General features: G+C 43.6%; 1 protein-coding gene across 1 annotated transcript in view; it reads right to left on the bottom strand.

Moving 5' to 3' along the window:
* Window positions 1-663: 663 nt before the first annotated feature.
* EDN3 (endothelin 3) overlaps window positions 664-16,608 on the bottom strand; it is a 50,009-nt gene continuing 34,064 nt past the window's right edge. The window contains exons 3-5 of the mRNA XM_054981228.1: window positions 4,942-5,118; window positions 4,468-4,573; window positions 664-2,056 (exon numbers count right to left, since the gene is read on the bottom strand). Of these exons, the coding sequence (XP_054837203.1) occupies window positions 4,501-4,573; window positions 4,942-5,118 (250 nt within the window). The 3' untranslated portion in view covers window positions 664-2,056; window positions 4,468-4,500. The remainder of the gene's footprint in view (window positions 2,057-4,467; window positions 4,574-4,941; window positions 5,119-16,608) is intronic.

The following is a 16,608-nucleotide window of genomic DNA, read 5'->3' as shown; positions in this document are numbered from 1 at the left end:
CAAACCAGCCAATTTCATGAATGAATGAATGAATTTATTTTGCGGTCAGAGACCATTACAATGGCAATTTCATGTTGGTTCGTGGTTCATGAAATGAGACGAACCACGAACCATAACGAACCACCATTTTCCCAGTTCATGCTCATCTCTAGCTACTAGCCATTGATAGATCTACTCCCCAAATGGACCTGATGAGGTTAGGAAGGCTCCCATTTTCTGCATTATTTAACATGTCATGTTTAATACATATGCTTTGTTTCAGATTTCAGTTTGTTCCTGATTTCAGACAGGAAGTCGCATAACATTACAGTCACATGACAGGAAGAACTGCCAAAGTCTCTTCGGCTGCTTTGTTAAAAAGGAATCCTCTCCACCTTTGACTGTTCACAGCATCTTGCTGTTCCCCTCAGTCTACATGCATGGACTCCATAGAGGCACACTGACTCTTCAGAGGCACACTGGCAGCAGTTCCATCCAGCTCTTTAGCTGCTAATAATCCAGCAAGAGGACTCTATGACCCACCTATGGGCACCTTGCATAAATATGATAACAAGGATACTTAGTTACTTTTATAAGTAGAATAATTTATTTATGTAATATATTCATATAATATATAATATATAATATATATATATAAAATTTGACAAAGATCTCTTCCTTTCTTGTTCCAAACAATGTCCATTACCTCTTTCAGAACTTTATGGGGGGGGAGTGAAATGAGCCCTAGAGTTTGTATGTAGTCTATATAAAGTCTTCACTGTGGTTTCCAATCTGTGTTCTAGTAAAATATATATTTTTATAGAAAAATATCTCCGAGTTTTTTTTAAAAAAACCAAAGTATCCTTTGAGAGGTTTCCAATGCTTTCCTTCACAAATGCTGGTAAAACTACCCTTTAATGGTGAATTTCTTTTCTCTCTTTCTCTTTGATCAAAAGCCACTGGACGGATTTTCTCCTAGAGCCTTCTTAAGATAAACACGCCTCCAATTCATTCAAAAAGATCCATCTGGGCCCATATCATTGGTTGTGTCAAAACAGATTACATCTTTCTGCACTGCCTGTTCTTCAACTGTGAGCTTTTGTAATGGTATCTGCTTTTTCCGCTGTTTTTTCTCAACCAGCCCATCTAGTAGTTTGAATTACAGGTGAATTAGTAAATATGTTATTAGTACATCAATTTTTCAAAAAGCAGAAACTGGATGGATAAATTGGCATTCCACTCACGAACTTGACAGCTCTCTTAAGTCCTATCCAATAGCTCTGTACAGCCTGTAGATCTATTTTAAAACTCCAGTGCAAGGATAATTGGTGCTCCAACAGCCTATGAAATGGTCACAGTATACTGTTAGCTTGCTATATTTTTATAGTGATATTAATATCAGCTGTTCATATTTAGGTCTGCATAGATATTTTTTCAATTAAATTCTTTGGTCACTGAATATACAATACAATAGAAATGCTTGCATAAGATTAGAAAAATATAAAAGGAATTTTTCTGGTATTTGTATATAAAAGTGGCATCACAATATATCTATTTTTTTTTATGCACCAATCTCTCCCATGATAACTGCCAGCAGAAAGTTAGACATTCACAAAACACATAGAAAGCAAGCGAGTGAAACGGTATTTTTTCCCTATCTTGTGTACAACAGAAAGTCTTGTACATTGAAATGGCTGCTTTGACCATAAAGTAGCAAAAAAAGTTCTTTTCCCAAACAGAAGGAAAAGGTCACCGTGCCCTCTGTGATGATAGAACACTCTCAGCAGAACAGTACGGAACAGTACAAAGCTGTCCAGGAATGGCACCAGTTCATGGAAAAGGCAGCACCTACTTCTAAGTAATCCATTGGAGAATTAGACCACAATTGTCCACCTTGGAAGAGTTTTATAGCATAGGTCGTAGCTCCTTGGCTTCATATCTTCTGACAGAACACACAATTAAGTATCAGTCATTGGACACAATAAAGGGTTTGTCCAGCTGTTCATGTATTGATGGATTTGCTCTGTGGAGTGGAAGTTCCAGGTTCCATATATGCAAAACTGCATGAAGAGCCACCCTGTAAGGAATATCAGGTTAAAAACACTGTAAATCTGTAAATAAAAATGGGCATTGCTCTTAAGTGCATTTAATTACTGTCAGGTCTGTTGCCCACAGTCCCTCCATCTTCACTAGTTTTGCAATCCACCTATGTATTTGTGTGTAGATTCTTTTCACAGGCCATCCAGCTCCTGGGAAGACAGCACGCTGATCTCGGATGGCTCGCCCCAGCGGCCTTGGGACGGTTCCTTCCTCTGCTCCCACAGACTATGCCCAGCTGGTTGGGCACTGAGGGTGGGGGGCTCACAGGGAAGGGCTGGAACGGTGTAGCAAGCATTCTTTATGTCATTCTCAACAAGTGCTCTGTGTACAGCCAGACGCTATTATTGCTTCTGTGTATTCTATGGACATATATACGCTATAATTTGCTTTCTCAATAAAGAACCTTGACTCAAGAGAGCTTGGATTTCTTGCTGCAAGGGGGAAAGTCAGATTCCACGTATCCTGTTTTCCATAGACTGACAATTACAGAATAAATAAATCTCATGATCCACCAGTGGGCTGGAGCCCATAATTCTGTTCCACTCCCAGTGGCACTTCCTTCTCACACCCAGAGCCTTCACTGAACACAAGCAGGGTTGGCAAGCTTCCTGTTTTAAGGGAAGATCCCTCCTGCCAGCAAAAAGTGCTCTGCTTGCTTTTCAAGGTGCTGAATTTGGATGCCCCTTTCTGAGATAAAGGAGACGCTAATATAACGCATGCTAGGCTTATGGCTGAGTGGCGGAACATCTGCTTGGCATGCAGAAGGTCACAGTTTCGATCTCCAGCATTTACAGCTTAAAAAGCGATGGAACAGGTATTTGGTGATATGACACATGTCTACTTGAGACCCTGGAGAGCGACTGCCAGTCAGAGTGGATAATGCTAAGCTTTAGAGCAGGGGTGGCCAAACTTGCGTAATGTAAGAGCCACATAGAATAAACGTCAGATGTTTGAGAGCTGCAGGACATGATGCATTGAAGTGATTTCAGATAAGGAAGGGGGTTTGGGGGAGTGTCCTGAAAGTGACATCACAGGAAGGGGTGGGGTTTTGGTGCAGTACGCTGGAAGTGACATCATCAGAAGGGGTGGAGCTTGGGAAGAGCCATCACCTGACCTTTGACTTGGACGTGACATCACAAAAGTGACATCACATCCTTGCTAGGCTTCACCTCAAAGTCCCCAGATATTTTTTGAGTCAGACTTGGCAACCCCAACATTTTTATTGAAAACATGAAAGATATGGAAAGGAAGAAGGAAGGGAAAAAAGGAAAAGGGAGGGAAAGACATGGAAAGAAAGGAGGAAGGGAGGAAAGGGAGGGAAATAAACTAGACTAAAATCAAATGTATGGCCACGGCGATACTCAGAGACCTCTGGAAGCCACATAATATGTCTAGAAGAGCCACATGTGGCTCCTGAGCCACAGTTTGGCCACCCCTGCTTTAGACCAATAAGGCAGTATCATGTACTTGAGGCAAACTAATTCGGGTTTGGTGGAGGGAAGAGGAGAGAATGAGAACTAAATACATCTTTTTAAAGTGCACACATCCAGGTTTTCCATGCCTGCTTCTGGAATCTTGGTAAAAAAAAAATTAAATCCTGGAAAAAAAATCTGACTTGGCAAGTAATCTGAATGGTCTTCTGTATATACCACTGCCCACCATTAGGGACATGCACCTGAAATAAAATGTTATTTTTTGGATTCATATATTAGGAAGGGCACAAATACCAGTATACGGTAGTATCAAGAGATTGCCAAGATTTCCTAAGGGGGACATTTTTGGAGGGGAGGGGAGGGCTGGAGTGGCTGGTGTTCAACCACATGACATCAAAATCACAGGAGAGTTAGTGCTGTCTGTCTACTAATAACTCCCCTCCTCCTAAGTTTCAAGCGAATTAAACCAAAGGGTCCAATCCTACAGGTCCTTTAACAAGGTACCCCCACCATCCTACTTGCAGAGGTGCAGACTGGGAGGAAAACACGGCCCTGGAAAAGGACCACCTCCACCAAAAGAAGAGAGGAAAGGCAGAGGAGCCAGCCAGACCTGCAGCTCTGATGGGCCCTACACCTGGCTTGCACTGCACAGGCGTCACCTTCCCTGCTCCAGGCAAGACTCAGCCAGCTAAAAGCTGCCTTCCCAGTGCCCAGGAAGCCTGTTAAAGGGAAAAGCAGGTCTGGGATCCTTAAAATGCCAGCCCCAGGTATTTCTGAATATTTCTGGAAATATACAGACCCAGATACTAGTACTCTCGAGCATGCCAAATATTGCTCTAGACACCAAATTTCCACCCAGAAATACTGATAAGGTATTTTCCAGATATAGATTCAGACCAGATATATCCAAGTGCACATCTTTACCCACCACCCACAAATAAAACACAGACTGTACCTCTCCGCTTAGAAGCAGCTGAATTCTCCAGGGCTACTGATTAGGAATGTGGTCTTTTTCTCGATGGGGCTCCGTTTCTGCCGAGCTGTCCAATAGCTCCTTATTACTGTAGGGAAAAAAATGGAGGGTTTCCCCCTTACATTAAAACAACACTTGTCTATCCCCACATCATTCTTCCAGCCAAAATATTCTGCTGCCATCCACCATTGTTCAAAGGCATGGACGTTGTTTCCCCATCAACAATTCTACAATAAGCAAGCTCTGCTAAACTCAACAAGCGCCATGTCATGATGCCACAACAATAAGAAATATTAATATTATTGTGGACTGGGCTTTCATAGACTAAGCTCATCTAGGGCCAACTTTTGTGTTTTGTACGAGTATAAACTTAAGTACAGTCTTGCTGGATCAGTCCAAATTCTGCAGCAGCAATCAAACAGATTTGTACAGAACAGGGGAAAACTAAATTCTTACCATTGGTTGCCCTGAGCCATTGTGCAAAAACGCATGCACTGTTTGTCACATCTGTCTGTACACGAGCAGCGTGACGGAGGCCATTTTGATGAACGTGCGCTCCTGCGATGTTGCCCCACAGACCTTTTGCCTCGGAAACCACCCCTGTAGTTAGACAGCCCGTATGGAACAGTCCTCCTGTGACAACAGATACACAAATACATTCTAGTTTTCCAAACCTTTGTGGATATTTTTTCACAAGAGTTATTCCCCTCCACCTTTCTATTCAGTGAAGCACAATCACTGCTATTAACACTAACTGCAATAGCAAACCACTTAGCTGCTATTGTGAAATAATAAAAAGCATCAGTTGAGAAAACATAACGAATTATTACAACTTGTAATGGTCAGGTGAAGTTCCGACAACTGTGAATAATTCTCTGAAAAATTCTTCTATCTGGCTTTTATCCTAGAAAACTAGTGCCTGTTTGCAGTTTTTCTTTTCCTAAAAATGCTGAATTAGAACAGAAACAAAATGAAGTAACCGTTTTTTTTTCCCAAATGATACCTTCGAAGTAAGAAGGATATGAGACCAGCAAGATTTCCAGAGTGTACGTTTTTGAGATGCTTGAAGAAGAAAACTCTGACTAAAGTTGCCAGGTCCCCTGGAGCCTAACATGGGGGACAGGGAGGTTGTGGGGGAGAACGTGGGAGGGGGACTTACCTTGGGGGCTGATTTTCATCAAATCAGCCCCCACAGGGGCCTTCCTTTCTTTGCTGCACCAGGAATGACGTTATACCCGGCGCAACAAGGAAGAGCTTCAGAGCATGCAGGAGTGCATCTAGTGCTCCTGGGTCCATTCCCCATGCTTCTCTCCCCTGCCCTCCAATGGCCAGAAGTGGTGGCAAGTGGGACAGAGGGGTATCCCCCACTCCCACCGGAGGACTGGTAACTCTAATTCTGACTCTTGAAAGTTTACACTCTGAAAATCTTGCTAGTCTCTAAGTTGCCACTGGACTCATACCCTGCTGTTCTACTGCAGACCAACACGGCTGCCTATCTAAACCAACCTTTAAAGTCAGTTTTACTAAGTAGACAACAAGCCAATTTCTTCCTGTTTAGAGATATCTGTAGTCATAGCAGGTGGGTGAGGCTTGGCTATGTTGCCAGATTTCAGCAGGGCTAAGGTGTCAGCAGCCCTTCCATCTGTCCTTGCTAACAATTGACACCATAATGACACAATTAAAAAGAGCAAACTGCAACCTGCGCAGCAACTGTCCTCTGTGTCCTGCAGCCGCTCAGTATCTTTGGGGAACGGCTGTTAAAAATATAAAGGAGAGCCCAAATGGCATCAGAATGCAGATCCAACTCTTAAAAAACCTGCACATCTAGCCCGGCCCTTAGTTCCAGTTGAAGCTGCAAAAGGTATTACCAAGTCAAGAGGATTTTTCTTCTTTTTGTGCGGCCCTGTAAATGCTTGACTGTGGACTTGTGGCTAGCCTCAATACTTTAGCAGATGTAAGACTGTTCGGAGACTGAGTTGCAGCACACAAGGGAATGTACCAAAGTGCTTATTTTTCAGGCTTCCTTCGCTTAATAAGTAATGTCAGTTTCAGACATAAGGGACCCATTTAACACCAAATTGAGGGCATTTAGAGTACTGCATGCCAAGCCATATCATCCATCCATCTAAACCCATACTGTCACATTTTAACTCACAGCAGCTTGCGCTACAGGCGTTCCTTCAACGGCAGACTAATCCTGCAACGTATATTGAAAGAATGAAGGGACTGTGTGGACTGGTCCGCTATGACCCATGTTGCGCAATGGACTCTGAACTGATCTGAATACTTATTTTTCAAAAGAGTTTTCAATTTCAATCATCCTACCATATCATCTTGTTTTTAAAACAAAAACAAAATATAACCGCTCATTACACACAGTTTTTTGGGAAAGATCAGTGAGCTGCTAAAGCCCAATACCGTAACTTGTATTCTGCTCAGCCCTCCCCCCGACTAGGATTCTCAGGTGCCCGCCCGTGGTGGGCAAACTCCCAGGGGTTTTCCCCCTTGCCTGCCGATCTGCCAGCAATCGGCGGGAGGTGGCAAGCTCCTGGAGGTCACCTGCCATTGGCAGGCACCCCAGAAACACGCACGGCACGTGCGTTCCCAGGAAGTGACATTGTCACATTGGCCATGGGAGTGCTCTCGCGCTTTTTGGGGGGCCAATTTTGGCCCCAAACAGGCCAAACTGGCCCTGCATGGAGCGCAGGAGCCAGTGCAAGGATGTCACTTCCGGGAGTGACCTCATCACGCAGGCACCAGAGCGTACATGCGCTTTGCATGTGCGCAAACAGTGAGCATGCCACCAGTACAAGGTAAGTGACATCCTTACCCCCAGCACACACATGCTCCCTCTAGCTTCACAGATGCTCTAGGGCAGGGGTGGCCAAATTTGCTTAATGTAACAGCCACATAGAATAAACGTCAGACGTTTGAAAGCCGCAAGACATGATGCATTGAAGTGACTTCAGATGAGGAAGTGGGTTTGAGGAAGAGTCCTGACAGTGACATCGCAGGTGGGGTTTTGGTGCAGTATGCTGGAAGTGACATCATCAGAAGGGGTGGAGCTTGGGAAGTGACATCATAAAAGTGATGCCACATCCTTGCTAGGCTTCACCCTCAAAGTCCCCAGATATTTTTTGAGTCAGACCTGGCAACCCCAACATTTTTACTGAAAACGTGAAAGACATGGAAAGGAGGAAGGAAGGAACATGAAAGACATGAAAGGAGGAAATGGAGGGAAAGATGGAAAGAAAGGAGGAAAGGTAGGAAAGGGAGGGAGGGAAATAAACGAGACTAAAATAAAATGTATGGCCACGGCGATACTCAGAGACCTCCGGGAGCCACACAATATGTCTAGAAGAGCCACATGTGGCTCCTGAGCCACAGTTTGGCCACTCCTGTTCTAGGGATTGCTCATATTTCATCAAGCCTATCTCTGCAGCCATAAGGATTGGAACCTTGCTCTTTCTTCCAAATGAAAGGTGAGATTATTAGAAAGCTGAAATCTGTCTGGTAAAATTCTACATCTGCACAAAGCCAAGGGAAATAGACAGGCCTGCACTCGAGATCACTAATTAATCCATCCATTAATCCAAGGAGATACAGATACAGCATCATGGCTAAGAACAGGAGTTGGGAACGTACTCCGTTCAAATTGTACAGGGCTGTTTGAAGGATCATTGCAATAAAATATGCTGTCTACTTTAAAAGATCAAAAAGTGCTATGCAACACCACCAGGGAACAGACTGACTCCACTGCAGCTCTATGATCAGCCATCAAGATGAAGGCAGCTGGAAACAGACAAAATGATGGGGGATCTTGTGACTGGATCTTCCCAATACAATTTACGGACATTTTATACCCACATGTGGAGCTTCATGGAAAGTAGAGAAGGCCTTTAACTTTTGAATTTTTTGCAGCTCAAAACTGGAGCCCCTCTGCTGATACAGTCCTTCAAACAAGGAGAAAAAGAAAAAGACTCATACTGAGTGTCAAACGGGTTGGGGTCAATTAGTGAAACCATTTGGGAGAGGAAGGATTAAATCCCCCTTTCTCTCCTGGCCCTGATCCAATAAAAATCAATAAAAAGACAGCACTGCATCGATTCCATTTCTTCCATTTACTGTTTGGTAGAGTTTTAACTAGCTTTAGTGCTGCTCCGTGAATGAGATTATTTACACACAGCTCAGATTACAAAGACCGTCCTTATAACTGCACAGTAGCAGCGGGTGCCCTGGAGTTCAAGAAAGATGCATTCTTTCAGGAAGAAGTATGCATTATGCCTCCCTTTTATGTTACACCTGACCACTCATATTCTAAACACACTAAATGCCATTTGAGCCTCAGGTTATGCTGAAGTCTCAGTTTCAGAATACTGAAAAATCATTTTCTCACATGAGTCTAGGAGACAGCACAGCAGGTCACCCAACTTGAATCTCGTCTCTGCTGTGCATCAGGTAGTTTTAGACATAGCATGAACTCTCAACCTCAGGCTTCCGTATACAATACTAGCTTGATACCTGTGCTTTGCTACAGTATTTAACTACTTTAAACTCCATCTAGTGTTGGTGTATCTCGCATGACATCTGCCAGGAGGCTTCTTGGGGGCAGTAAGAGGTGATGGCGGCGAGAGATGTGAGGTGGAGTTGGACTGAGGGAGGGGTGGTGTGGTGGGCACTTTGGCAGGTTCATGTGAGAGGTTCACATCAAAATGACTCTAGAAAGGTCATGCACCATCTCCCCATGAACATTTAAAAACTCAATTGCCATACTGACTTTTATATAAAATCCTTGTTCAGAAGTCTTGTACTGCCTTTCTTCAACTGTCTGCAGTTTCCTTGACCTGATTTTTACCTCAGAAGACAGAGTTCCACAGCTGACCAATCAGAATGAGGGGGGTGCAAGCAGTGTTCCTCTGTGAAGGGTGCCTAATTCAGAATGGGACAGTGGCACACATGAAGAAGGGGTATCAGCCTCCCCCCCCTTCATTGGCTAGGCAAGCTTAAATGTTCCCTGGGATACAGACAGGTTTCCCCAACAGGTCAAATAGCACACACCCCCAACATTCATTTTATTTGGTTGTTGTGGGTTTTCCGGGCTGTATTGCCGTGGTCTTGGCATTGTAGTTCCTGACGTTTCGCCAGCAGCTGGCGAAACGTCAGGAACTACAATGCCAAGACCACGGCAATACAGCCCGGAAAACCCACAACAACCATCGTTCTCCGGCTGTGAAAGCCTTCGACAATACATTCATTTTATTTGTTTGTGTGTTTGTTTATAGTCCGCCTTTCTCACTGAGACTCAAAGTGGATTACATAGTGTTAAATTAGTACAGTCAATATCAAGGACATTTCCATAAATAAAGGGTAAATAAATACAAGTTTACAAAGGTATAGCATTAGCAAGAATCAGATACAGAGTTGAAGAAATGCTGAAACAGAACATGAGCAATTCTGGATCAGACAACATGAAGAACAGGTAGCACATAGGGGCACATATTTAAAGTAAATGGGTAGTACGTAAGACAACATAGTGGTGAAGTCTATGGTCCCTAACTCATTAGTAAATCATCTGAGACCCCCTCCATACAATACAGCACACTTATCTGAGTAAAAAGCCTTTTAAATAATTTTGTTTTGCATTGTTTGCAGAAAGCTAGGAGAGTGGTAGCTCTCTTGACCTCTTCAGGCAGGCTGTTCCACAGAGTAGGGGCCACCACAGAGAAAGCCTGTGTATGGGCTGCTATTGATTTCGCCCATGTGCAGGGTGGCACCTGCAGGAGACCGTTTGGATGAGTGAAGCAGCTGTGGAGGAACATAGGGAGGGAGGTGGTCCCATAGGTATGCCGGACCAAGCTGGTGAAGAGCTTTGTATGTGATAACCAATACCTTGAACTGAGCACGGTAACTGATACTGTGGAGTGACTTCAGGCTGAAGCTTTCTCCACACGCACTGTGGTCCCAATCCAAATCGGACACAGCACACAAGAGAATTGAGAACATGCAATTTGTGTCTGTCATACATGATGGGGAACCCATACCCAACCAGTGTACGAGTCAGCCTTTCAGTATATAAGAAATGGGACACTGGTCTTAACCAGCAGGCAGATTCGTACAGGGGATGAATCTTCAGTGAACTTGGCTCCAGACTATGTAAAGCTTTAGAGATAACCAACATTTTGAATTGTGGTCTGAAGGGAGTCAGAAGACAGCTCTCAAAACTGGTTATGATACTGGCCCCTGTAACTTGCCAGTAGTCTAACAGCTGCGTATTTACCTATTTAAGCTTCTGAAAAATCTTCAATGGCAGCCCCACTTTTATCAGAAAGCTGTGGTTGGCTGCTATTCCCAGTGGGACGTACCCTAGGGGATAAACCAGAATTTGTATTTGACACCATGTGAAGTGGCACTGGTTAAATGAACCCAATTTTGGCAACCAGCTGTCACGTCTAAACAAAGCCACCGCTATCACCCCCACTGAAAAACCCAATTTCTCTTCCTCTGGTTTTCCCAACCATTGAACATTGGAAAGATTACCAAGAATGGAAACCTAGATTAAGTGGTCTTGTATCAACAAAGCTATTATAATAATTGGATGGGTGGAGGGGGAATTCCCAGACCACTGACTCTGTTCCAAGAAAAATCAATCCAAGGGGCTACACAACCGTGTGTGAAATATGCAAACTGTCAGTCTCAAAGCATCACATAGCAGCTTGTCTTGCTGACACTTTATGCTCTTTTTAGTGTATGGTAAATTGTCTACTTCAAATTAAATTACTTTAGCAAGAAGGGGGGAGGAATTCTCCCTGAACTAGGCAAGGAGAATGAGCATTCAGTTTATATCTTGGGCACTCACAGTGTAATATAGATCCATGTAAGCTTTTAATTGCTCAAATGAGATCCAGATGGAAAGAATATGGCACCAGAAACCTCAGCTCCTAGGGAAGAGAACGACAAAACAACTCACTCCAAGCCATTTGTGTTTTCCTCTGTATTTCCTTTACCAAAAAACCCCCAGACTTTCTCCTCACACAACCCTCCCAACCCCCTTTTCCTGCAATCGTGACTCTGAAAAGCCCAGGTCAAACTGAGCCATGAGAAATTAATTTCTGTCTCGCTGGGTCTCATAATCATAAAGCTCCGATACGCTTCGCAGAGCTTCTGACTATATGGATGTTGAGGGAGAAAGGAGGGGCAATTCACTAAATAAGGAGAACTTGAAATAATGCAGACTCTTCATTTCGACAATGAAAAACAGCCCAAGTAGAAAACGCTGTAGACTAAATTCATAAATCCACCAAAGAGTGCTTTTTGCAGTGCTATATTGTAATTTTGTAGATGTCATTAGGCAGCTATGCACTATTATTAGGGCTACCAGCCCAGTGCTGTCAACCAGTGATGTCACTTCTGGAGTCAATGCGTGATGTCACTTCTGGCGCCTATACACACACCAAGCTCAATACAGTGAATTTAGATTCTAACCTATAAGTAACCAACAAATAACAGCGACAGATCACACATACTTACAATGCAATCTTAAGAAAAGTTACAATTTTCTAAATACATTGAGTTCAATGAGTAGGTAATTCTGTTTAGGACTGTACTATTAGTCTTCTGGGGGGAAAGCAATAACATCCAGTAGAACATTAGCTATGGAATCCCACTACTGCTGCAAGCAATTATTCTTGGTTTGTTGAAAGGTTATGCTAATAAGGAACATTTTGTTTTAGTCTAGAACTTCCTTACAACAGCTAGAATAATAAAGGCAATAAAATGATCACAACATATTCCAGGCCAATAGAATGTCTTGGATGTTATATATTAGTTTGGGATGTTTGTTTGGGATGTTGTATATTTGAATAATTAATTAATACATTATGTACATACATGTCAAGAAAGCCCAGAAAGACAATCATTTTGCATCTTTTGGAATAATTTATGACATTTTACAACACAAAGACAATCTAACTTTGTAACAAGACTTGAATTATGGTGGGTTTTTCCCTTTTGGTTAATATAATATAATGCAATTATCCATCTGAACAAGAAAATTTTTTAAATCATGTCTGTCTCCAAACGGACGGAACTAGTAGCTTCCAGAAAGGATTACCCACTGTCTGTTTTGCCTGCAGTTTTCTTCCCCAGCGGTCAGAATCATAATCTCTTTATTATTTACTTTTAATCATTTGAGACGTTTATTTGCTCGTAATCCTCCGGCCGTCTCTCTCTCATGCAATGTTAAAAGTAGATGCACGGAAGCTGCCTGGGCTTGTGGAATTCTGTCACGCAAGTGTCCCCAGTGGCAGCATGGTTTAGTAAGGGCTTCAAACACTTCCAAATTTAGTCCAATCTTATGATTTCTCTTGGTAGGAACGAGTGCAAGGGGCCGTTTCCACACAGCCGGTCTTTCCCGCCCTTGTCCCACTTATTGTGTGTGTTTTGCTGAGTCGCTTTGAAGACTCAGCATCCACACACACTCCCCAAAAGCGCTTGTCTTGCACTTTGTGGTTGCAGGCAGCCTCAGCAGCTCCTATAAAAAGCGGGTTTAGAGGGGAGATCGGGCAAAGAAGACGTGCAGAAGGAAGAGAGAGAACTAGGAAATGTGATCCCTGGCAGTCCTTGTGGGTCCCCCCACCCCCCGGTAATATTTTCGTATTTACAAATGTCTGCAGTAGGGTTGCCAGGTCCCCTTACCTTCCTCGTAGGAGGGGGAGGAACGAGGCACTAACCTGAAGGATATTTTCATGCCCGCACAAAGCATGCATGTGTGTTTCTGGCGCAGCGCAATTATGTCGCTTCTGGGAGTTACATCATTGTGCAGGCCCCAGGAGTGCTCCTGAGCTCTGAGCTGAGCTTTGGGGCCTCAAATGGGCTGAATTGGCCTGGCGTAAAGCCCAGGAGCACTCCTGGGGCCTGCATGATGATTTCACTCCTGGGTATGACATTGTCACACCATGCCGGGGGAACACACCCCAGGAGGCCCATTCCCATGCTTCCCCCCCCATCGGGCAGGAAAGGGGGGGCTGGGAGCAGGGGATCCCCCACCCCCACCAGAGGACCGGCAACTCTAGTTTGCAGTTTTGTTAGCTGAGGCACCACTATATAATATATAATAATAATAGCATTCGATTTATATACCACCCTTCAGGACAACTTAACGCCCACTCAGAGCGGTTTACAAAGTATGTTATTATTATCCCTACAACAAAACACCCTGTGAGGTGGGTGGGGCTGAGAGAGCTCCAGAGAGCTGTGACTAGCCCAAGGTCACTCAGCTGGCTTCAAGTGGAGGAGTGGGGGATCAAACCCGGCTCTCCAGATTAGAATCCCGCGCTCTTAACCACTACACAACCATTTCCTCATGGATACTTCTGCTTGCTAATTAAAATCTTAATCTCAAACATGGGAACATAATTCTGGATGGGACCCCAAAGGCCATGCACAATACATGAAATTCACAGCTCTCCCCCACTCCCCCAGTGACCCCCTGCTCTATGCCCAGAGGAAGGCAAAGAAACCTCCAGGATCCCCAATCAATTAGGCCTGAAGGAAAATTCCTTCTTGATCCCAAAGTGTCAATAAGCATGTAAGAAAGGGCCACAAGAGCTGAGCACCAACTCATTCCATCCTTCCCTCCCTCTCGTGATCTACTGAAATTCATACTGAGTCACAGAATCAGCTTTGCTTTCAAATGGTGATTCAGACTCTGCTTGAAAACCTCCAAAGGAGGAGAGCCCACCACCTCCCAAAGAAGCCTGTTCTACTGAGGGACCGCTCTAACTGTCAGTGTTCGCAGTTAGTCCCCTCCTCTCGCTGATGGGCAGTTTATAGATATAAAATCATAAACACCCTTCCTCATATAGCATAAGTGCAAGGCACTGCCTGGCCTGAAATAAAAACAAAATGGATGCCGGCCAGGTAGGAATCTGAAAATATTTTAGAAGGAGAATTAGGGCGGCTGGCTGACTAAAGACCCTCCATGCTCTGGAAAGTCGCATAATTTAGGACAATAGGTCTCTAAGAAACTCCTGACTAATCTCCTTCACGCCCTGCCTCACTTCCCCCTCACCCATTTACCCTGATTAAGCACCACTTAACACTATTCATCAAACTTGATAGCTTTTCCCATCTGGTACTCAAAGGGTCATCAAGCACCATTTACATCTATAGTCTACCTCAGGTAGACCCATTAAGCCTCTCCCAACTCATTACCATTAAGTCATTGTTTTGGGGGCAAAGATGTCAGCTTGCCCCAGGGAGTGTTTTTCCCTATATCTGGACTCCCTATCCACCAGTGTGTGTGTATCTTTGGATTCCAACATGCCCCCAAATCCATTTGGGCCTTCTCTTCTTCTCCATGAAATGCTGGTCGTTTCACTGCTGCCTCCACGGACCTCTATCTTTGAAACTGTTAACTATAACCTTCCCTGAAACTGCTTTCTCCCCTTTTCCACCCTGATTTCCTCTTAGTTAGCCTCATATGTGCTGTGTGTGATATTAGTACATTTGCTCTTTTATTTCTCTTTCAATAAAACCTTTTCAGTTGAACATTTGGCTGTATTTTGAGAGTTCTCTAAGGGAATGATCCTGTAAACATAGGTGGAAAATCTGAGTTACCCCCTCTCGCTTGTCTCCTTTAAGCTAATTGTCCCACCTAATTAGGAGACTGCTTATTTGGGTAACATTTGATTTAATTTTAACCTGTTAGATCTGGTCCAACCCTCTGGGACAACAGAGCACAACTCCTCTATGTGACAAACCTTCATATAACTTGAAGAGGGCTATCATATCATCTCTCAGCCACCTTGTCTCCAGGCTAAACATACCCAGATCCTTCAACCTTTTCTGATAGGAATTGATCTCCAGACTCCTCACCATCTTTATTGCCCTCCTTTGGACACATTCCAGCATGTCAACATCCTTCTTAAATGGTGATGACCAAAACTGAACACAGTACTACAAATGAGGTCTAACCAGAGCAGAGTGAAGTGACACCATAACTTCAAGTGGCTCTATACTTCTGTTGATGCAGAAAATCACATTTGCCTTTCTAGCTACCACATCACACTGCTGACTCACGTTCAGTGAATCATCTACTAAGACTCCTAGATCCTTTTCACATTTACTATTGTTGAGACAAAGTCTCCCCCATCCTATGATTATGCCTTTGATTTTTCCTGCCTAAATGCAGAACTTTGCATTTATCTCTGCTGAAATTCATTTTGTTAATTTTAGCCCTGTTTTCCAACCTGTCAAGATGACCTTTCTTGAGTATGTCTTCTACTGTATTTGCAACCCCTTCCAATCTAGTATCATCTGCACATTTAATGAGCAGCCCCTCTATTTCTTCATCCAAGTCATTTATAAAGATGTTGAACAACACAGGGACCAGGAGAGATCCCTGAGGCACTCCACTTGTTACTCTTCTCCGAGAGGATGAGAAACCATTAACAAGCACTCTTTGGGTTCAATCTGTCAACCGGTTAGAATTCCACCTAATAGTAAGAGGATCCAAACCATATTTTACCAATATGTCATGTGGAACTTATCAAAAGCCTTACTGAAATCAAGATAAACTATGTCCATAGCATTCTCCTGATCCACCAAATTAGTCTCTCAAAAAAAGAGAGAACGTTAGTCTGACATTACTTGTTCTTGAGGAACCCATACCAGCTCTTAGTAATCTGATTACTCAGAGCCAGTATGTTTTTTTCTAAATGCTCAAGGACTGACTGTTTGATGATTTGTTCTAAAAAATTTCCAGGTATGACCATCAAGCTGATGGGTCAATAGTTGCCTGGATCCTCCATCTTCCCCTTTCTTGAAGATGGGGGCAACATTTGCCTGCCTCCAATCTTCTGGCACTTTGCCTGTTCTCCAAGGATTTTCAAAGATAATAGATAGAGGCTCCTAAATTACACCAACAAATTCCTAGGATACAATTCATCTGGCCTGAGGACTTGATTTCATTTAAAGAAGCTCGGTGTTTACGTACCACCCAATGCCTATCCTAGGCTGCAACTCCCTTCCTTCATCATGTGTTCTGTTTGCCAAATTGACCACAGTTTCCCTTGCAAGAGAAAACCAAGGCAAAGTAGTTGGTCAGTTCTGCCCTCTCTTTAT

Source organism: Eublepharis macularius, chromosome 5 (assembly GCF_028583425.1).
Source record: "Eublepharis macularius isolate TG4126 chromosome 5, MPM_Emac_v1.0, whole genome shotgun sequence".
In the NCBI taxonomy this organism is placed as follows: Eukaryota; Metazoa; Chordata; class Lepidosauria; order Squamata; family Eublepharidae; genus Eublepharis; species Eublepharis macularius.
Note: the sequence above shows the minus strand (reverse complement) of the source record. Positions and strands in the feature narration are given on the sequence as shown.